This window comes from Callorhinus ursinus, unplaced genomic scaffold, assembly GCF_003265705.2.
Source record: "Callorhinus ursinus isolate GAN/ISIS: 27379988/994484 unplaced genomic scaffold, GSC_fseal_2.0 scaffold43, whole genome shotgun sequence".
NCBI classification, from domain to species: Eukaryota; Metazoa; Chordata; class Mammalia; order Carnivora; family Otariidae; genus Callorhinus; species Callorhinus ursinus.
The window spans coordinates 2265169-2285513 of record NW_027397105.1 but is presented as its reverse complement, the minus strand read 5'-3'; the positions used below and the strand labels follow the sequence as shown (position 1 = coordinate 2285513).

Below are 20345 nucleotides of genomic sequence, written 5' to 3'. Positions count from 1 at the left end.
GGGGCGCCCAGCAGGCTCAGTCGGTGGGGCGTATGACGCTTGATCTTGGGGCGGTGAGTTCGAGCCTCACGTTGGGTGTAGAGATCACTCAAAAACCTAATCCTTGAAAAATAAAATTAAAAAAAAAAATAGATCAGGCCATAGGACTCAGTCCCCGTTTTAAAACCCTCAAAGCATTCCTATCGCTCCTGGAATAAAATCCAGATTCCACGGCGCTGGTGGCTTTGCTTTCCCCACCGTTCTCCTTGGTCACTAAACCTTTTTTCTCCCATAGGCTCAAGGCTTTTCTGCCTCAGGGCCTTTGCACCAGCAGCTTCAAGTGCCTCTTCTTCAGGTCAGAGCATAAACTGTGACATGCCCCCTGGTTCTGTCTTCCAGACGGCCTGATTCCAGATTCACCCCCTTCCATCCCTGTGTTCTCTACCCCATCAGTCTGGGCATTTCTTTTACGGCTTGCTATTCTCTCCGTAGTTATCATGTGCATCTGTTTACTCATTTCGTCACGGGCCCTTCGCTAGGATGTGAGTTGTATGAGCGCAGGGAACTAGTGTGTCTTATTCACTACTGTGTCTGCAGTACCTTTTTATAGCATCTGGCACACAGTAGACCCTCGATAAATATTTGTGGAAGAAATAAATGAATATACACATTTTACTGCAAACTACCTGAAATACTTTTATGTTTATTAGTTAAGTTATGTATTTATTTTAGAAAGAGGAAGAGCACGAGTGGGAAGGGCAGAGGGAGAGGGAGAGAGAGAATCCCAAGCCAACCCTGCGCTGAGTGCAGAGCCTGACGTGGGGCTCGATCCCAGGACCCTGAGATCAGGATCTGAGCTGGACGCTGAACCGATTCTGCCACCCAGATGCCCCTACCTGAGATTTTTTTTTTTAAATATTTTATTTATTTGAGAGAGAGAGAGCGAGAGAGAACACAAGCAGGGGGGAAGGCAGGCAGAGGGAGGAGCAGACTCCTCACCGAGCAAGGAGCCTGATGCGGGGCTCGATCCCAGGACCCCGCGACCACGACCTGAGCTGAAGGTGGACGCTTCACCGACTGAGCCACCCAGGAGCCCCTGAGGTATTTTTAGAAGATTCGCAGAATTGCCAACAAGCACTGCAATCCTTATTACAGCTCCTGGTGCCCTTGTCTTCCTCCCTCCGAGGCCAGAGGAAGGTCTTCAGTAAATGTCAGGGAAACTAACTGAAAGCAGGAATCCCGGATCTTGGAGGGCAGACGGAGCGTTGGCAAGCTGAGGTTTCAAGAGATGGCTGTGTCGGGGCACCCAGGTGGCTCAGTCGGTTAAGCGGCTGCCTTCGGCTCAGGTCATGATCCTGCGGTCCTGGGATCGAGCCCCGCGTCGGGTTCCCTGCTCAGCAGAGAGCCTGCTTCTCCCTCTCTGCCTGCCTCTTTGCTTACTTGTGCTCTCTCTCTATCTCTCTGTCAAATAAATAAAATAAAATCTTAAAAAAAAAAGAGATGGCTGTGTTAAAGCCGCATCCACCAGCCACGTGTGGACTTTGTCTTTCATTTTAATTGAACTTCAGTAGCTGCAGGTAGCCAGTGGCCACTATATTGGGCAATTCAGATGAGGGTCAGGAAGGCCCGTCGGGAGGGAGTGCTTGGGGCCTGGATGGGTAGGGCCTCGGCAGCCAGGGCAAGAGGCAGGGCTGGATCTCGGGTCTTTGGAGCTAATTCAGTCTTGGGTCTTTGAATTTTACCTGCCAGCCTTTCATGGGAAGTCGCTGAAGCATTTCAAATAGAATAGAGTGTTTCATTCATTGGATCCTAAATTTGTTTAATCAGTTTCTCCTGTTTGTTGACCTCTCACCCCGTTTCTCCCCCTTCCCTTCTCTTGGCAACTGTGCTACTGTATATGCTCTCAACTTGGTATATTCTGATGAGACGTGATTTGTTGTTTGTGGGATGGTGTCTTTTGAAGCGAGAGTGTGGTATATCTCATTTGGTTTTCTGTTCTTTTTCTCTAAGTGCTATGTTGTTGGGGTCCATCCATGTTGCCACAGAGCATCGGACCTCCCACTTCTTTTTTTTTTTAAGAGAGAGAGCCTGAGTGGGGCGGGGAGGGGGACAGAGGGAGAAGCAGACTCCCTGCTCAGCTGGGAGCCTGACGCGGGGCTCGATCCCAGGACCCCGAGATCATGACCTGAGCCGAAGGCGGACGCTTCACTGACTGAGCCACCCCGGTGGACACCTTCCACTTTCCCCATCCCTCCCCCCAGCGCTGGATGCCCGAGTTGCCTCTAACTTCCCACCTCCCCATTCCCATGCCTGTCTCCTCTCTGGGTCATGTGCCCAGTGGATGAACTGCCGGCCATAGGGAATGTGTATATTGAAGGGGGTGGCGCCTGGGTGGCTCAGTGGGTTGAGTGTCCGACTCTTGGTTTCAGCTCAGATCCTGAGCTCAGTGTTCTGAGATCAAGCCCTGTGTCGGGCTCTGCGCTGAGTACAGGCTCTGCTTGAGATTCTCTCTTCCTCTGTGTCTGCCTCTCCCGCTCACGCTCTCTCTCAAATAAATAAATCAATCCTTGAAGGTGCCTAAGTATTGCCAGAAAAAAAAATGCATTTCAGAAAGATGTTTCTGGCTGTCTTCATTACTTCATTTACAAATCTTTACCGGTCACCTGCAAGCGGTTGGGTACAGTTTTCGGCACTGAGAATAGAGCAGCGAACGAGACAGACCAAATCTCAAGCTCACACATCACAAACAGGAAAATACGACCAAGGAAATAGCAGGTACGAATAATTACGATAGTGGCAATCAGGCAGGATGGTTGGATAGGATGTCTGGAAGGCTACTTTGCTGGCGAGGTACTTCTTGCAAAATGGACTGGAAGGGGGCAGTCTTGAGGGAGGGGAAAGGCAAGCAGGCTAGAGGCTATCTCGGCGATGCAGGGGAGAGCTGCCGATGGCGTGAACGGGGTGGGGACGGTGGGGCTCATACCTCTGGGCCCGCATACGGTGGAGCCCTTTCCCAAGACAGGGGACCCTGGGGATTGGTGGCTGGCAGCCGGCCACCTCGGGTCTGGCGCTCAGGGCGCCCAGGGCCGGAGGCACAGACTGGGAAGTCCTCTGGGTTTGGGCTGGCTCTTGGTTCCCTGGGGCCGCCATAACCAAGTACCACCAGCTTGGTGCTTAAAAAGACAGAAATTTATGCTTACGGTTCTGTAGGAGGGAAGTCTGAAATCCAGATGTCGGCAGGGCTGTCCTGTCTCCCAAGCCAGGAGATGGGCTTTCCTCTTCCAGCAGCTCCTTGCAGCTTGTGGGGCTTGGGCCTCTGCCTGTCATCACGGGGGGCGGGGGGGAGCGGCCCTCTTCCTCCGCAGCTGCCTCTAGCCGTGGCAGTTTCCAGGTGCACCTGCCACAAAGACCGAGGTGGAGACACAAGGGCAAAAAGGTGTCCACTGAACTAGGTGGGATGGCAGGTGTCAGTGTCCTTCCTGGATACCAGGCCAAGGGAAGAAACAGAGCCCAGGGGGGATGCAGACAGATTTTCAAGAGATTTGGTTTGGAAGGAAAAGCGGGAGACAAGGAAAGAACTAGAAGGGATGGAAAAGTATGGTCCCGGCACAGCGGAAGGAGGTTGGTGACTCCGAAGATAACGCCCTGCTTTTGAAGCCCTGCTTGGCTTGTTCTGCAGCTGTGCGGTCTCGGGCTGGTTGCTTAACCCCACTACACCTCGGTTTCCTTATCCAGAGAATGGGAATAATGACAGTACCGACTTCCCAGGGTTGTCATGAGGAATTAATGATTGTGGGCACCTAAAATGCTTAGCACAGTGTGTGGTACACAGCGAAGTGCTAAATATTAACTCTTATTATGAACAGGTTAAAAAAAAAAAAGAAAAAGCGAACAAGACAAGGAGGTTTCCCGAAGGAAGTGGTAAGTAACATGAGATACGGAGGAAAGGTCAAGGACCTGGCAGCGCTAGCCGAGCCTGGAAAGAGGGGACAGGGAGCAGAGGTGAAGGCTGTAGGTCTGCAGGCTCTCTGGAGCAGCTAAGAGAGAGCAGGTGTTAGAGGAGACAAGACGTAACCCTGGTTTGGGCAGCGAGAAGGTGTGTGTGTTGGGGTGGGGAGTCGCCAGGAGCATGTGGATCCGGGGGCACAGACGGCACCAGCTTTTAGATCATTCAGATGGTATCTCGGTTTGATACCACGCATCTTCACCTCTGTGCCACACCTATGCAGCCGAGGGAAACTTCTACAAGTGAGGGATGGGCACCAAAGAATGATTGCTTGTGGGTGCGTGGTGATGTCGCTCAGCGAGGAGTTGGGGGTGGACGAGGAGTTTGTATGTGGGCTGGCCAGGTTTCAGAAGCCTGGAGTAGGGCGCCTGGGTGGCTCAGTTGGTTAAGCGACTGCCTTTGGCTCAGGTCATGATCCTGGAGTCCTGGGATCGAGTCCCGCATTGGGCTCCTTCCTCAGCAGGGAGTCTGCTTCTCCCTCTGACCCTCCCCCCTCTCATGTGCTTGCTCTCTCTCTAATAAATAAATAAAATCTTAAAAAAAAGAAGAAGAAGCCTGGAGCAATCAGCTAGAGAGAGCCGGCTTGGTCTGGTAGGAGGTGGGAGGTGCTCAGGGCTGGACACACAGGCTTCAGAGGCACCGTGGCAGGTGGCCGCCCAAACTGGGGGGGGGGGGGGGGGGTGAATAATGAATGGAATGACCTGCAGAAGACAGGTGGCAGAAGACAGTCCAGAAAAGGCAGAGGCTGGTGGAGAACGAGCCGCGGAACGAGAGGCCTGGGGGCATGGCAACGCTGTGTCACAGGGACACTCGTCTGGACGAGAGGAAAGAGAACCCAACCTCATGCAGTGACTGACTCAATTAGGAAGGGCTTGTGGACCGCTGCCGAAGACATCTCGGTGGAGTAGCAGGGGAGAGACCAGATCTGGGTTGGTAGGGTGGGAAAGAAACACAAGGAAGCACAGACCAGAAGGACTGCTCCCAGGAAGCCTGGTGTTTCTTTGATGGCGCTGCGAAGGGCGAGGACAGATAAGGAGGCAGGGGTTTTTTATTTTGTTAAGAACAGTGAACAAGACAAGGCAAGACAGTGAACTCGAGGTGGACAGAAGCGAATGGAAAGAGAGTGGCAGAGGAGGAAGCCTTTGGGCTAGCATGGCTGGAGCCCTTACTAGCTCTAGCTTGTAAACATATTTAAATCGCCAGGAAAATCACATGGGCAAACCCTTCAGTAGAACAGGGAAACCACCTGCTGATCTCTGAGGCATCTGCTAATTCCTGCCCGTGGAGATAAAGAGTACATCACTGTTGTATGAGCAGGAATTCTTTCCTGCCTCCGTGCTGTCGCCCTCACCCTGGGGTCTTTTTAGCCTTACTGCAGACAGGGCTATCCCTTCCTATGAGCCTCGTCTCGTAGTGCAGTTAAGCAGTCCACACCAGAACTCCCTCTGCCCCTTCCGTATGCTCCCTCTGCTGCCGGGGCCGCCCTGCGTGGTCTCTTGCTTGCCTTGCCCCAGCCCTACCCTCCCTCTTCTACATTGTTCGAGCTCGGGGCTGGACACAAGGACCTCAGTCCTTAACAGTCCGAGGGAGGGTAGTCATTTCTGCAACCTTCACGACCTTGCCTGGCGATTCAGTTGGTCGCGCTCACTTTTCCCTCTTTTTTCTGTCCGCGCTGCCCGAGGCGCTGGGACAGAGAGAACCGTCGCCTCGCGAAGGGCCGCAGGGATGGGGCGGGCGGGGGAGCAGGGGGCAGGACCGCGAGGAAGCCGGCGCCGACAGGAGCGGCCGGCAGAGGGCACGCCGGCACCGGGATTGGCCGCGGCTGGAGCGCGGACCCCGGGACTGGGGACGCGCACGTGGGGCCCGCGGCGCGGGCGGGCACGAGGGCTGGCGGGGGCGCAGCGTCCGGGCTAAATATCCGCGCCGCCGGGGTCGGGGGTTGGGGGCGGCCCTCGGGAGGAGCAGTGACTTCTGGAGCTGCATTAGTCTGGGAGGGACACTGCATCTCCGGGCGAGCACCCGGGCTCCCGTGAAACCTGGGGCAAGCCTCGCGCCGGGACCTCAGTCTTCCCATCTGCGGAATGGGGACGGTGCATTTCTTCGAGAAATAGTGAGCAGCTGCTGCGGGCGTCAGGCACGCCGACAAGTCCTTACCGCCGTGCAGTTCAGCCTCGCGGGGTGGGGGTGGGGGACAGAATAAACGGACAGGTGCAGGAGCCGCTCAGCTCTTAAAGCACGCCAGGAGAAAACTGAAGGATGATGGGCTACGGAGGTCACCCTGAGAATCACGGAGGCGAATTCTAGGTGGAGGAAAGTGCCCGTGCAAGGGCCGCGAGGCCGCAGGGCCTGGCCGGTTGGGGTAAAGGAAGAAGGCGGCCCGAGCGGCCCGGGAGCTGGCCGGGGCGCGCGGGGCCCCGAAACAGCGGGGTCCGCGGGGAGGCTGGGGGTGCCTGGAAGGGGCTCGGGGGAACTTCCTCCCTCGGGCGAGGTCAAAACAGCCTTGGCCGGGGTGTTGGCCGCACGGATAAGCGGAGTTGTGCATTTTGCTCTGTAAATTCTACCTCAAAAGCAAAAGTGAGCGCAACTGCGAGCTGCGAAAGTCGTCCTTGTGCGGTGGGGGCGGGTCCGCGGCCCGGGGCGTGCGGGGCATCCCTCGGGGAGAGGCGGTGTGCGGGCCCCCGCCGTCTCGAGGGCGGAGGGGAGCGGTGCCGCCCCCAGCCCGAGCGGAGGCTGTCGGCGCCGGCCCCCCACCCGGGTCGTCAGGGGCAACCCTGGAGCTGCGACCCCCGCCCCGCCCTGCGCGCAGAGGCCAGGTGGCGGTTAGGGCGCAAGCAGCCCGTTTGATTTCCCGCGGCCGGTGGAGAGGGGCGGAGGGGGAGGGGAAAGGGGCCGTCGGCCAATAGGCTGGGCTGGCGGCGGTCATGTGACGGTCGCGGGGCGGGGCCCAGGTGTACTTACGGGGCGGTCAGCAGGGGCCTCGGCCTCCGCGCGAAGTCCGGGAGGCGGGGCCGGCGTGCGGGCCGGGGGGCTGCTCCTCTCCGATAGGCCTGTGGCCAGGAGGCGGGGCCTGCGCGCGCCGCGGCTGCGGGCTGCGATTGGCCTTGGCCCGGGGCCCGCTGCCGGCGTGCGGGCGAGGCTCGGGGCGCGAGGATCGAGCGGGGCGGCGGGTTCGCGAGCCGGGGGGAGGGGCCGGGGCGGTGGCGGCGGCGGAGGAGGCGGAGGAGGTGGCGGCGGCGGGGGCCGGTACCGGACCCGGCGGGATGAGCGAGGCGGAGGCGGCAGCGGTGGCGACAGCGGCCCCCGCGGCGACGGTGCCCGCGACGGCGGCAGGGGTGGTAGCGGTGGTGGTACCGGTGCCCGCGGGGGAGCCACAGAAAGCAGGCGGCGGGGCGGGCGGCGGCGGGGTCGGAGCCGCCTCGGGCCCCGCTGCCGGGACCCCCTCGGCGCCGGGTCCCCGCACCCCTGGCAACCCGGCGACGGCAGCGTCGGGGACCCCCGCGCCCCCGGCCCGGAGTCAGGCGGACAAGCCGGTGCTGGGTGAGGGGCGGGCGCGTGCCGGAGCGGCTCTACGGGGTCGACGGGCTGGGGGAGGGGCATCGCGGAGCCCACGCGGTCCCGAAAAGCCGAAGGCCGGCCTGGCCCCGAGGCTCCAAGGACTAGCTGGGCTGGGGGCAGCTGACCCGAGTGAGTTCGCCTGGTGGGAAATCCCGCCGCGCCTTCCCCGCTGGGAGGGCGTGGTGGGCAGGTCCGGCTGGGGCCTTGGGTACGCCCCCGCGGCGGGAGACTCGGTTCGGTCAGCCTGGGAAGCAGGTGCACTGGGAATCCTTAACGTTGGGAGGGCAGAACTTGGTGGGCCCGGTGAGTACCTGGTTCTAGGTGAAGGGCCTGGATTTGTAGCCCGTGAGCAACGTGACTTAGAGTTGGAAGGGTCTTGAAAGCCTGAGCCCCGCTGTGTGGGCGCTTCCATTTGGTGGGCCTGGGGTCAGAAAGAACGCTTTGGAGCTACAGGGCGAAACCGGTGGCTTGAAGTTATGCTTAAGAGGTAAAGGGGAGGTAGATTGGATTTGGAGTGTCTCCAAACTGAGCCCAATTCCATCTCTTTCCCCCCATCTTACTGCCCTCACTGCATCTCTGCCTGGCAGCAATCCAAGTCCTGGGCACTGTCAAATGGTTCAACGTCCGGAATGGTTACGGATTCATCAACAGGTATCTGAGAAACCCAGGGAGGGGGGAGAAGGGGTGTTTTCCAAACCGGCCTGTGGGACTCGACACCCTCCCGACCCCCTCTCTCCCCCTGCTGAGGCACGTGGTTGCAATGTCCAGCTGACGCTGATTGAACGTCTTTAGCCCCCGCACAGATGTGGGCAAGGTGGAGCCTCCTGCGCATCTCCAAGGGCAGCAGAGGGTTAATGATCTAGGAACTTAGCAAACCTGGCTCTGAGCTGCCGGCTAGTCTGTCTCACCTTGTGGTTTAGTTTGCTTTGCCTTTGGGGCAGAATGTACCTGCTGTCTACGCCTCAGGGCTCCGGGCTGTAATCCTCACTCGTTTCCTGTTTCGGGAGGCTGGAGGAACACTCCCCTGACTCATCTCCCTTAGAGGGCTGCTGGCTCATTTGAATCCCCCCACCTGACCCTGACGGGGCGGGGGCTGGGGGGGGCAGGTTGGGGAAGGATGCCAGCCCCGGCAGAGGCTGCTGCTTTCCTTCAGTTGGACAGCCCCAGCCCTCCCGCGACTGCGGAGGGGCTGTCGAGGCAGATTCTGAGCAGAGCCAGGTCTCCCCCAGCGGGCCCTTCCCCAACCCAGGCACCCTGCCCAGCCCAGCCCTCCCGGGAGGCCCCAGTTCCCTCTTAGCAGGCTGACCTTTGTGCAGATCCAAGTGCTTTAAAGTGAGAACATTTGACCTAGGGAAGGGATCCCTCTCTAATTCTGGAAACTGAGGGCTCCTGGGAAGTTCTGAAGGAAAATCCATTCCCCCCCCTCCCCGCCATGGGGTGCTAGGATAAACTGGGGCAATAGGCAAGCCGTGATTGAAAATGGTAAAATATTTTCTTTCTCACCCTTGATCCCTTGGTATGTTGATGGGGGGGGCCTGACCCTGGGGTTCACCTCTGGGCTGAGGGTGAGAATAAAGTCTTGGGGATGTTTTAGAGCAGGTTCTGGACACGTTGTCCCCTCTGCTTCTCTCCCCCGTCCGCACTTTCTCTTTCCTTCTAGAGCATAGAAGGGAGACCATGGAGAGGAACTTTCCAGCCATGATAGGGGTTGGGGGCGGGGGCCAGAGATAGTTACACTCGGCACTGCCAGGTTCTAAGGTGCCCCTGGGGCGGGGAGGTGAGTCCTCAGGAGGTAAAGAGCTGGCCCGGCGTCTTCAAGGTGACTTTGCCTTTCCCCTCTGCCCTTAGGAAGCTCAGGGTTTTCGCCATACTTCTCTTCATACCCACTCCTGGCTCTTGTCATTCCCCGGGCCCCCCCGCCCCCCGCAAGGAGCCAGGGGAGGACAGTGAGGATGGGTCTGCTGCTTTGGGGCGTGGGCAGCTGGGGAGGTCTCACCAAGGTCCCCCCACTAACAACCCCTCCTGTTCTGCAGGAATGACACCAAGGAGGATGTCTTTGTTCACCAGGTAAGAGCTAGGGGGAAGAGGGGTGCGGAGGAACCCACCCTCTCTCTCTCTCTCTCTCTCTCTCTCTCTCTCTCTCTCTCTCTCTCTCTCTCGGCCTTTGCCATAATCCTCAGCAGCACGCTGCTTTCTCCTGCCTCTCCCCTCACAACAGCATGCCCGCCAGGAAACGGTCCTCTCCTCCCCCTCGCCTCAGGTGCCTGTATTAACCGCCATTGGCCCCACGTGTGTCACGCTGTCTCTGTGAGAAATGAGCTTGTTGCCCCCCGGCCGTGGCGTGCTCACTCCCCACATCAGGACCTGTTAACACGAGGACGAGTCCTAGGCTGTGTTCTGAGGGAGAGGACACAGGCTAGAGCTACTTGGGTGCAGTGGTTCTCAAAGTGTGGTCCCTGTGGCAGCAGCATCACCTGCCTGCCAATTCTCAGCTCCCCACAGACCTGCTGAAGCAGCTGTGCTTGGGGGTGGAGCCCAGCCACCTGTTTGAAGGAGCCCTCCAGGTGCTGCGGCTGGGGCCCCAGGTTGAGAACCACGGCTGTTGAGGGGGGGAGCCCTCAGGTAAGAAGCCGTGCATTTGGCCTGCTGGGCAACTTAGCACTGTCTCTGCTTTTGGTTTTGCTTTGAGTTCCTGCTTCTGGCCTCCCTTTGGGAAATCCCAGAGGGGTAAAGGGAGGAGGGAGTGTGTCATGGGGACGGACAGTGCCGAGGGCACAGGCGCTGGGAGGCGCCTGGTTTTCGGCTTCTCCCCCACTGAACTTGGCCTGCCTCCGCGCTCCACCCTGCGGCCCGGCCACACGGATGATGGATGGTGAACTGCACGAAATGGGGTGGCGGACCCAGCAGGGGTGAGGGAGACTCCGGGCTTGCTGCCCTCACCTTTCTCATGGCCTTTCCCCTGCCAGACGGCCATTAAAAGAAACAACCCCAGGAAGTTCCTGCGCAGCGTCGGAGATGGAGAGACAGTGGAGTTCGATGTCGTGGAGGGAGAGAAGGTTCGGGCTGTAGCGGGGCAGGGGTGGCCCAGCTGCGGGAGGGAGGCCCTCCTGAGGCGCCCCCCTTCCTCGGGCCAGTTAGCCCGGGCCGTGGGAACGGGGTCGAGCTCTCCCGAGGACCTGCGGCCTTCGCCACTCTGGTGTCCTAAAGACAAGGCCCTCTTGATAACATCCGGGTTGCTTTATCATGCACCAAGCACTTCCAGTCTGTTCTCCACGTGTCCTGAGTCCGCCGCCCTCCTCCCCCACCTTCCCTCCACCCCAAGAGGGTCCATAGCAGCTACTCGGGAGGGGCAGGTTACAGAGGGGGCCCCTCCTAGAAGGCTCCACACAAAGGCCCGGGCCCCTGGGGGAGGGTAGGAGACCCCAGCCCGGAGGAGCTGCAGGGAAGCTGGAGAGGGGGATTTAGCTGGAAAAAGGGAAGGCAGGTTTGGGGGTGTTGGGCCCGGAGTTGGGGCGAGCTCTCACTGTCCTCCCCGTCTCCCCCCCCCCCCCCCAGGGTGCAGAGGCTGCTAACGTAACTGGGCCGGGGGGCGTGCCGGTGAAGGGCAGCCGCTATGCCCCCAATCGACGCAGGTTCCGCAGGTTCATCCCCCGGCCTCGTCCAGCTGCCCCGCCACCCATGGTGGCAGAGGCTCCATCAGGCGGGACTGAACCGGGCAGCGAAGGGGAGCGGGCCGAGGACTCTGGGCAGAGGCCCAGGCGGCGGCGCCCACCTCCCTTCTTCTACCGACGGCGCTTTGTGCGAGGCCCTCGGCCCCCCAACCAGCAGCAGCCTATAGAGGTGGGGGTCCTGGGTGTGTGGGAAGGGAGGGGCGTCGGTGAGGACAGAGACCTTGGAGTCTCCGGAGAAGGAGGAGGGGGGCTGGAAAGGGCCCTGGGGCGGCAGGTGTCCCTCCCCACCCCCCAGGCCTTTGTGTGTTCCTAGGGCACCGACGGGGTAGAGCCCAAAGAGACAGCCCCATTGGAGGGGGACCAACAGGGAGATGAGCGCGTCCCCCCTCCCAGATTCCGGCCTCGGTACCGAAGGTAAGACTCCCTTCCTGGGGCCCGTCTTCCCCCCCATCTGGTATTGGTCCCCGGGGGGTAGGGGAAGAGCAAGGCTGAGGGGAGCCTGAGGCTAGTGGGGGGGGCGGGGCCACTGAGTGATGCCCAGGCGGGTGGGAAAGCAGGCTGGGTCCCCTCGGCTGGGGGAGCCCTGGGAGGGAGGCAGACGGAACAAGTCCCCCACGTGTCTCCCCAGGCCTTTCCGCCCCAGGCCGCCCCAGCAGCCTACCACCGAAGGTGGGGATGGCGAGACCAAGCCCAGCCAAGGCCCCACTGATGGGTCCCGGCCTGAGCCTCAGCGCCCACGAAACCGTCCCTACTTCCAGCGGCGGCGGCAGCAGCCCCCCGGACCCAGGCAGCCCACAGCCCTGGAGGTGAGGACCTGGGCTGCTTGGTGGGGGGCTAGGGGGGTAGGAGAAAAGGCCCCAGGCTGTTGCCCTTCCCTTCTCTGCCCCTGCCCGCCCCCCCACACCAGGGAGCCCAGACCGCTGCTGCTGGATCTGCCACTTCTGGCAGATCTGCCCCGGCTCTGCTGGGAAGCCCCAGCCCCCCCTTGTGGGAGGGATGGGAGGAAAAAGGTGGAAGAAGATTAAAGTTGGGTGCTCTCAGGGATGAGAGGGTTTCAAACGACTGCCCCTGTTCTCGCCAGCCCTCGGCCCCCATCAACAGTGGGGACCCCACCACCACCATACTGGAGTGACTCCAACACGAAGGACCCCCCAGAGCTACCATCTGGTGAGCGGCTGCGCCCGGGGCAAGCCCGGAGGTGGGGCGCTGGGGCCTGAGGAGGGGGCGCTGGTCCCCATTTGTCTCTGTCTTCCTCTCGCGCAGGTTGTCTGCCAGTTTTTCCAGCCACCCTGTACCCCACCCAGCACCCCCTCCCCCTTCCCCATGACTCATGACATCAAAATACCGGCTTTCCCCTTTCCCTTGAGACTCAGGAGGGCTGAAGCAACAGCCGTTTGCTTTTTCTCTGTCCCCTACCAAGGGTTGAAGGAAGGGATCCATCCTGTTGTTCAGAGGCACCACGTCCCTCCCCTGACTCAGGCTGAGAAGGACCCAGCCAGCTCTCACCTCCTCCTGGTTGTTTTTCTTTCCCACCCCAGTTTATTTTTGGTCTCTCCTCTAGCCCCTACCTCTGAAGCCATTTTATGAACCGTCATGTGCCACCTGAGCCTCCAGTAAAAACAAAAACAGGCTTTCCCCGTGGTCTTGGTCTTGGCCTCTTTTCTGTGGAGTCGATGGGGACTCCCTGCCCAAGGGGGCAGCGGCGTGAGCCCTCCTTCCGGTGTTCCTGAAGGTGCTTTCCCCCCTGTGAGAGTCACCTGTCCCGTCGTAGCCTGGGGCCGACCGCTCCCCTGCAGGAGTGTTCTGGGAAGTGCCCAGGGCAGCGGCTAGCGCTGGGGCTACAACTTACCAAGTGTTTACTGTTCGTAAACGCAATGAGCGGGGCGCCCGGCTGGCTCAGGTGCTGGAACATGCCCCTCTTGATCTTGGGGTCGTGCATTCAGGCCCCACGTTGGGTGCAGAGGAGCTTAAGTGGGGGCAGAGTGACCGCAGCCAGAGGATTCTTGGGCCTTGAGCTTAAGGCAGGGTGGAGGGAGGGACAGGGAGCGTCCCCGGGTGCTTCCACGACAGGACGCGCGTCGCATACAGTGACTTTATGTGTGGATCTATATACATATATATATACACATTTAGTACAACAGACCTTTGGTTTCTTCTTCCTGCCCCTTTTGCAAACATATACAAAAATATCTGAAGGCTCCTCCCACCCCGTGTTCACAGCCTTTCAAACTCCTCTTTCCCTTAGTTGGTCAAAAGCTTGTGGGTAGAACACCCTTGAGGAGGGCAGAGGAGGCAGGAGTGGGGCCCCCCCCTTGGAAGCCTCGGGGAGCCGTCCCTCTCACCACACGTGCCCCGGAAGATGGAGTGAGAGAGCTGAGCCTGCCAGGAGAGCTGAGCTCAGGCCTCGGGAGGCTGTGTCCTGTCCGGGAGGGGTCAAGGCGGGACCCCCTTCACCCAGAGTCTATGTGGCAAGAACTCCGAGAAAGTGCCAGCGAGTGGGAGGAGTCCGAGGTGACAGGAAGCGGCTTCTCTGCTCCAGTCCTGCTCCCTGCTTCCGTCCACCCACTAAAAAGTCAGCCCAGGGCCTCTCCTCCCCGCACCCCCCTCTTCTCTAGCAAGGGGTGAGAGAATATTCTGGAACAGAGGCGGGTGGGGGTGGGGCGGCCTACCGAGGAGGGAGGGGATGAGCCCGGATAACGGCCCACCCTGACGGCCACAGCCTAACACATAAATAATCCGAGAGTCACGTGAGGGGACTGAGGGGGCGCTCAGACCACCCTTCCCTCCAGCTTCCCGGTTCTGCCAGGCCGCAGGGGCATCACCCTGGAAGTAGCGGGGAAGAGTACACCGGGGAGGTGGGGGGGGGGGGGCGGGGCGAGAGCGCATTCCCCTGCCAGGCCCCTGCCAGGCCCCTCAGTCGTTCTCGTCTGGCCCCAAGTACTCGAGTTCCGTGCTGGGTTTCACCTCCTGCTCTAAGAGGGAGGGCGTCCGGTGGAAGTTGGCCGAGATCTGGTCAAACGTCCGGCCTCGGGTTTCAGGCACTTTTAAGAAGGTGAAGATAAAGAAGCCAAGCAGGAGGATGGCGAACAGAAGGAAGACGTAGGGCCCCATAGCCTCCTGGGATAGGGGGAGAAAGCCGTGTTGGCGGGCGGGGGGGTGGGGGGGTTGGTCTCCATCGAGCCGGGCAGTAAGGGCCCAGGCGGGTGGGGGGGCTATGCAGACGCAGGTGGCTCCTTGGTGGGGCAAGGGAACCGACCAGGAATGAGTGAAGAAAAGATTCTCTGGGCGCCTGGGTGGCTCAGTCGGTTAAGCCACTGCCTTCGGCTCAGATCATGATCCCGGGGTCCTGGGATCGAGGCCCACATCGGTCTCCCCCTGCTCTGCGGGGAGCCTGCTTCTCCCTCTGCCTCTGCCTGCCATTCCCCCTGCTTGTGCTCTCTCTCTGTCAAATGAATAAAATCTTTAAAAAAAAAAGAAAAGAAAAGATTCTCTGTGCCCCACCTCCGATAATCTGTCTCCCTCTCTCCTGTGCTGAGGGCAGTACACTCTGCTCAGAGCGGATTCCCAACCGGTTCCTACACTCTGCGGCAGGAACGCGTACTGATCGTTTTACTCTAAGTCAGTCAGGCCCCAGCTGGTTTGGAAGACAGCTCCACTGTTAGCCCAGTACTTCAGCTCCCACGTGGTCCACCAGGGTGACCCCCAGACAGGAGCGAGGAAAGCAAGTGGGAGATGGGGGTGGGCGGTTCAGAGCGGCCTACAGGGGGGTGGGAGATGGGGACGAGGCGCAGGGCACCTACCGCAACATACTGGAAACCCATGCCAATGACGAAGTTGCACGTCCAGTTGGAGAAGCCAGCCATGGCCATGGCCGCTGGGCGGGGGCCCTGGCTGAACAGCTCGGCCACAATGAACCAGGGGATGGGGCCCGGGCCAATCTCAAAGAATGCCACGAAGCCAAAGATGGCCACGATGGAGACATAGCTCATGGCGGGAACGCGCTCCTGGGGCAGGCGGGGAGCGAAAGGAATTCAGGTGGTGCAGAGAACTGAAGTCCGTCCCTCCCAGCAGCTCACGGAGGAGCTGACACCCAGGTGAGAACAGGCCTGTGAGCGGCGCTGAGCCCTGACCCTCGGCGGGCGGCCCTATCACTGCCCTGCTCAGGGCCCAGGGGGCGTGAACGCCCTCTCGGCTATCAGGATGGCCCACTCTCTCCCGGTTCTAGAGCTGGCTCCTGACGACTGACTGTTCCTGAGACTGGACAGGGGCAGGGGCTCTCCTTCCTGGCTGCCTTCGTCATGCTAGAGCTTCCTCCCAGACTGGGAAACTGGTGCAGCCTGGGTCCTTGGGAGCGCGTGCGACACGCGCACACACGCACGGGCTGGGCCGCGGCTCCCTCCCCACCTCCCAGGCCTCACCAGCAGAAGCAGAGCCACAGTCATCAGGATGGCGCAGCCGCACATTCCGGCCAGGCCCAGGAGGTGCAGCGTCCTGCGCCCGGCCCGCTCCACCAGGAACACCTGCAGGGCGAGTCAGGGCTCAGTGGAGGGCCTCCGGGGCACAGGAGGTCGGGGGGAGGGGGGGAGCTCCGGGGGGGGCGGTGCGGAAGCCAATGGGGGGGTGCCAGCAGTTACCGAGACCAAGGTGAAGACGGTGTTGACTACACCGGCGCCGATGGTGGCGTAGGCCGGCTGCCCGACCCCCGCCGTCTCGAAGATGCTGGTTGAATAATAGAAAACCTACAAGAGAAGGAGAAGGAAAGGGGCTGCGGACCGACCCCGCGCCTGAACACAGGGGGCTGGCTGCCGGCTCGCCTCCCCCTGAGCTGCTCCCTCACCCCTGCCCCCTGCCCCGCCGAGGCTGCCGCCCACGTACAGCATTGATGCCGGACAGCTGCTGGCTCAGCTGCAGCATGACAGCAATGACCAGGGGCTGCTGGTGGGGGCGGCTGCCCAGGAGCTGGAGCAGGGACAGCGGCCTCTCCCGGTCCAGCTGCCGCTTCTCCTCCTTCAGCTCAGCCAGCGCGCCAGACACGTCAGCCCAGCCGGTCAGGCGCTTCAGACCTGGAGGTGACGAGCGTCAGGCCTGAGCGGACAGGGAGCGGGGCCCCCCCCCCGCAGGTGCTGGCAAGGTGGCGGGGGCTGGGGTGGGGGTGGGGAGCTCACTCTTTCTAGCGGGCCCCTCCAGGTTCCGGATGATGTAGAGGTAGCGGGGGCTTTCTGGGCAGAAGGGCAGCAGGACCAGCTGCAGGAGGGCGGGCAGCACGGTGACGCCCAGGAGCAGGGGCCAGAGGGTGGCAGTGCCCAGCATGGACTCCAAGCCCAACACCTGTGGCAGCAGGGTGGGAAGGAAAGAAGGCCAGCCGTTCAGCCCAGAGCCCCACCCAACCGGCCCGCCTAGCCACCCGGAAGGCCAGGCCCAGTCACCTGGGCGATCAGAATGCCTATGACGATGGCCAGTTGGTTGAGCGTCCCCAAGGCGCCCCGCAGGTGAGTGGGGGCGATCTCCCCCACGTACATGGGCACCAGCCCCGACGTGAGCCCTGGGCAGAGGGAAGAAGAGAGGGCTGAGGGCAGCTAGTCACTCCCGCCCCCGAGCTCAGTGGTGGTGGAGGGGAGCAGGGCGCTGGGCAGGGCCATGGCGCCCGTGGCCGGTACCTGAGTAGGCGCCAATGAGGAACCGCCCTAGAATGAGCATCTCGTAGGAGGCGGCCGCGTTGGCCAGGCCCATGAGGGCGCCCCCCAGCACCGCCAGGATGTTGTTGACCAGCATTGCCTTCTTCCTGCCAGGCAAAGAGTGGGGCCGAGAGTTAGGGTGCCACGTGGCGGCCCCCTGCCTGCCCCCCCAACCCTTGCCCACCAGCTCCATACCTTCCCAGCCACTGAGAGATGACACCGACGAGGAAGGAGGAGATCATGCCGCCCACAGAAAAGATGGCCACAGAGAGAGCCCAGAGGGTGGTGAGGGTGGCTGGTGGGATGGAGCTGGGTCCCTCAGGCCCCTGCCTCCCCAGCCACGTCTCATTGTAGCTCTGTTCGATCACCTGGTGTGTGTGTCGGGGGGGAGACAGTGGAGGAGTGACGGCCTGCAGAGACTTCCCTCTCGGCTCTCCCCTGCCGCCCCCTGCCCCCCACTCTGCCCACCACAGGCCCTTCACCTTCTGTGGGGCATTGATGACCCCAATGTTGTAGCCAAACTGCAGGGAGCCCAGCACAGCCGAGAAGACAGCAAGGACCAGGGTGCCAGTGACTCGCTGCTGAGGAGGTTCCCCGTCCTGGGCAGGCAGAAGCAGAGAGGAGGCGGGTCACACGGAATCGTGATTTCTTTTCTTCATCCAGGGGCCCCGGGCCCAGCTGAGCCTGAAGATGCTGGGTTCCATCCAACATGTTGGGTGAGGGAAACTGGGCCATATTAGGAATGGAGCAAGGAACTCAGTGTAAACAGGAGCAGGAAGAACCCACAGGAACTGGGCATGAAGGAGAAAATGGATGTTTGCGTCCAGCAAGCTGAGAAATGTTTGAGGACGTCGGCCTCACCATTTGTCCGTGACCTTGGGACAGGCTTGGCCTTAAGACTTGAGTTCAGATTTGTGTGACCTTGGGCGAGTCACTTCCCGGCTCTGAAGCTCGGTGTCCTCTGGGTTAGGGGAGAGAGGGGTGATGCTGCCTGCTTTGCCTACCTGGCCGCGCAAGGGAGAAAATCAAAACCAAACGCTAAGGGGATTCCTGACCGGGCGGGATTTATAAACCGACAAGTGCCTTATCATCAGCCTCTGTCCTCTTTCCTCCCCCCTGGGGGTGCTCTCAGCAGGCTCCTGGAGGCCCCAACACGCTCAAGAAGGGCAATTCCAAAAAGGACGTCGCGGTCATTCCGCCCCGCATATGGCCCTTGAGGTGGCCTTCCCTGTCTCCGCCCCGGCCTCCCCTCCCCCTCTGGACTCCGCCGCAGGGCAGGGCGGGGGGCCGTGCCCGGCTTTTGCCGGGGAGAGCCGTGCCCAGGGGATGGGGGCGGGAAGGTGGTGCGAGGGGCGGTGGCGGCGGTGGCCGTTTGCTGGCGGCACATACTGTCTCCAAGCGGAAACCTGAGCTGGGGGAGGGGGGGGCTGACGTTCGCCTCAGCCCCTCCACCAACCGTGGGGCCAAGGGAAAGTTCAGCGTCCTGGAGGGCGGCCAGCAGTGGGGGTGGCGGCCCACGAGAGCCTCCGCTCCTCGAAAAACTTCCCGTGAGCCGGGACACACGGACAGCTCCAGGAGGATAAGACTCGCCTGGATCTGCTTTCTCGGGCTGGGTCGGGGGCAGGGTGCCGCGCGATCCCGGCACGCCCCGCCGCGCCCTGGAGAAGGGGGTGAACCCTGGACTCGGGAAACCCCGGGGTGGCCCGTGCCCCCGGACGGTACCCCCAGACCCACTCAGCCGCTTAGAAGCATTGGAATCCCACAGTCACGGGGTGGCCAGCCCGGGTATAAATAGCCAGGCCCCCACCTCCCCCACCCCCTGCGCCTGCGCAGGGACCGCCCCCTAGCTGACCCCAACCGCGACCCCAGCCCGGAGAAAAGCGGGCCCTGTGCCCCCGTCCCGCCCCCGCATGCTGAACCCTACTTCCGAGCCGATCTGTTGGAAGCCCGATGGCATCTTGTCTTAGGAACGCGAGGCGCAGGAGCTGCAGTTAACAGGGAGGCGACTGGGGGTCGGAGGCCCCGACCTGGCGGGCAGAGGGCGCGGTGGCGGCGGGCGTCCCGGAGCGACGTGCGGAGGGCGAGCCTGGCGGGACCCACCGCCGCGAGCCCAGGATCCAGAGAGCGGCAGGGCTCCCGGGGATCTGGCGGAGCCCGGCTTGGGGGAGAGACCCGAAGCGCCCCCGCAGCCCCCACGGGCCACGCCCTTCGCAGCACCCATTGGCCAGGAGCCCGCACACCCCAGAAGGCCACGCCCCTCCCTAAGCCTGGAGTTTATAGAATTCGGCGGCGGGGGGAGCCGGCTGGCCGGCGAGGCCACGCCTCCCCAGCGTGCCCGGCGCGACGCGCCCGGAGGGTGCCCGCCCGCCTCCGGCCGCGAAGTTTGGGAAGAAGGGTCCCGGGACCCAGGAGGCCCCGCCCCACCTCGTGTGCGGACTCGGTCCAGCAGCCGGGCTTGGGGCTGGGGAAGCACTGGAAAGGCGGGCGCCGCGGGTTGGGACCGCGGGGTCGGGGAGGAGGGGATGCGGCAGGTCCCCTCGGCCCGGGAGAGAACTCGGGCGGCCCGAGACCGCGCGCGAGCGGGCGCGCGGGGTGGCTGGGGAGCAATGGCCTGGAGTAACCCACCGCGCCTATTTTTAGCTCCCACGTTGGGAGACGCCAAATGTCAGGTCCCGGGTGTCCCGGCCTGTCCTGGACGGGGGAGGGCAGGGAGATGGAGCCTTAAAGGGTCCGAGACACGCTTCCCACGCGGGGATGGCCCTGGGGCACAGGAAGTTCCGCTCCCAGCGCCCTGGGTGTCTGGGCTTGGTGGTCCTCCTTCCGTGCATCTGTGCTCCGGGCACTGCCTATGTGGCCCTTACCCTACACCCGTTCCCCAGGGGTTCCTGGTTGCGGCCCGAGAGACAGCTGGTCACACCAACCACGTCACCAGCCTGAGGTCCCTGAGCTGCCACGAATGTGCTGGCCCCATGGACGACTTGGACACACTCTCCGGAGGCCGCTCTGGGTCCGAACCCCCAGCGAGGAGGGCGCGACCTAAGAGTTGGCGCGTGCGGACCAGAGCGCAAGGCGCGGCGCAGACAACCGGCCTCGGAAGCGCGGGGCTGTGGTGCCACCTGCAGGGAGAGCGAGGATCCGCAGCGGATCCGGGCGGAGTCGTCTCGGGCCCACTGGCCGTCGACGGTCCACCTCTGTCAGGCTTCCTTACGTCCAACCCAGGCCTCGTTCTGGAGATCCGGATCCGAGGATTCAGCGCCCGCCGGAACGGGGCAGCTCACATGATCCGCATGTCCAAACCTGCCCTTCCTCCTAACCTCCTCATCCCCGTGGCTGGTCCCGTTAAGCCCCCTGAGGATCCTGGAGATCATGCTCGATTCCTGCCCTTTTCACACACCCCACCCCCCGCGCCTTTACTCAGTTACCGGCATTGGTATGTTGAGCTCCTCAACTCACATTCAC

At 61.8% G+C, this 20345-nt stretch overlaps 2 protein-coding genes and 1 long non-coding RNA gene across 7 annotated transcripts; 1 reads left to right on the top strand and 2 right to left on the bottom strand.

Moving 5' to 3' along the window:
• Positions 1-5674, bottom strand: LOC141370719 (uncharacterized). The gene is made up of 3 exons (XR_012375007.1): positions 5232-5674; positions 3180-3376; positions 1-102 (listed from the first exon to the last, which is right to left on the bottom strand). It is a non-coding gene; the product is annotated as an uncharacterized lncRNA (long non-coding RNA).
• Positions 5675-7153: 1479 nt separating this feature from the next.
• Positions 7154-12852, top strand: YBX2 (Y-box binding protein 2). 2 transcript variants are annotated; one of them, XM_025864162.2, is made up of 9 exons: positions 7154-7522; positions 8128-8191; positions 9574-9607; positions 10507-10596; positions 11096-11380; positions 11525-11625; positions 11840-12017; positions 12293-12378; positions 12632-12852. In XM_025864162.2, the coding sequence occupies exons 1-8, from the start codon at positions 7246-7248 to the stop codon at positions 12341-12343; spliced, it is 1080 nt and encodes a 359-aa protein (XP_025719947.1). In that variant the 5' UTR covers positions 7154-7245; the 3' UTR covers positions 12344-12378; positions 12632-12852. The 2 variants fall into 2 exon arrangements, with proteins under 2 accessions (XP_025719947.1, XP_025719948.1); XM_025864163.2 differs by having other exon boundaries at positions 12475-12852.
• Positions 12853-13289: 437 nt separating this feature from the next.
• SLC2A4 (solute carrier family 2 member 4) lies at positions 13290-19033 on the bottom strand. Of its 4 annotated transcripts, none has more exons than XM_025864141.2 (11): positions 18811-19033; positions 17369-17485; positions 17082-17254; positions 16869-16993; positions 16638-16753; positions 16377-16539; positions 16087-16274; positions 15846-15950; positions 15630-15731; positions 15012-15215; positions 13290-14328 (listed from the first exon to the last, which is right to left on the bottom strand). In XM_025864141.2, exons 1-11 carry the CDS (start codon positions 18841-18843, stop codon positions 14125-14127), a joined length of 1530 nt encoding a protein of 509 aa, XP_025719926.2. In that variant the 5' UTR covers positions 18844-19033; the 3' UTR covers positions 13290-14124. The 4 variants fall into 4 exon arrangements, with proteins under 4 accessions (XP_025719926.2, XP_073737716.1, XP_073737714.1 ...); XM_073881615.1 differs by lacking the exon at positions 18811-19033 and adding an exon at positions 17891-18088; XM_073881613.1 differs by lacking the exon at positions 18811-19033 and adding an exon at positions 17748-17848.
• Between the last annotated feature and the right edge of the window lie 1312 nt (positions 19034-20345).

Coding starts and splice junctions, on each gene's coding strand:
- YBX2 (XM_025864162.2), top strand. CDS start 7,246: ATGAGCGAGGCGGAGGCGGCAGCGGTGGCGACAGCGGCCCCCGCGGCG. Junction 9,608..10,506: donor AGGATGTCTTTGTTCACCAG/GTAAGAGCTAGG, acceptor TTCCCCTGCCAG/ACGGCCATTAAAAGAAACAA. Junction 11,626..11,839: donor TTCCGGCCTCGGTACCGAAG/GTAAGACTCCCT, acceptor GTGTCTCCCCAG/GCCTTTCCGCCCCAGGCCGC.
- SLC2A4 (XM_025864141.2), bottom strand. CDS start 18,843: ATGCCATCGGGCTTCCAACAGATCGGCTCGGAA. Junction 16,994..17,081: donor ATCTCTCAGTGGCTGGGAAG/GTATGGAGCTGG, acceptor TTTGCCTGGCAG/GAAGAAGGCAATGCTGGTCA. Junction 15,216..15,629: donor CTGTGGCTCTGCTTCTGCTG/GTGAGGCCTGGG, acceptor CGCCTGCCCCAG/GAGCGCGTTCCCGCCATGAG.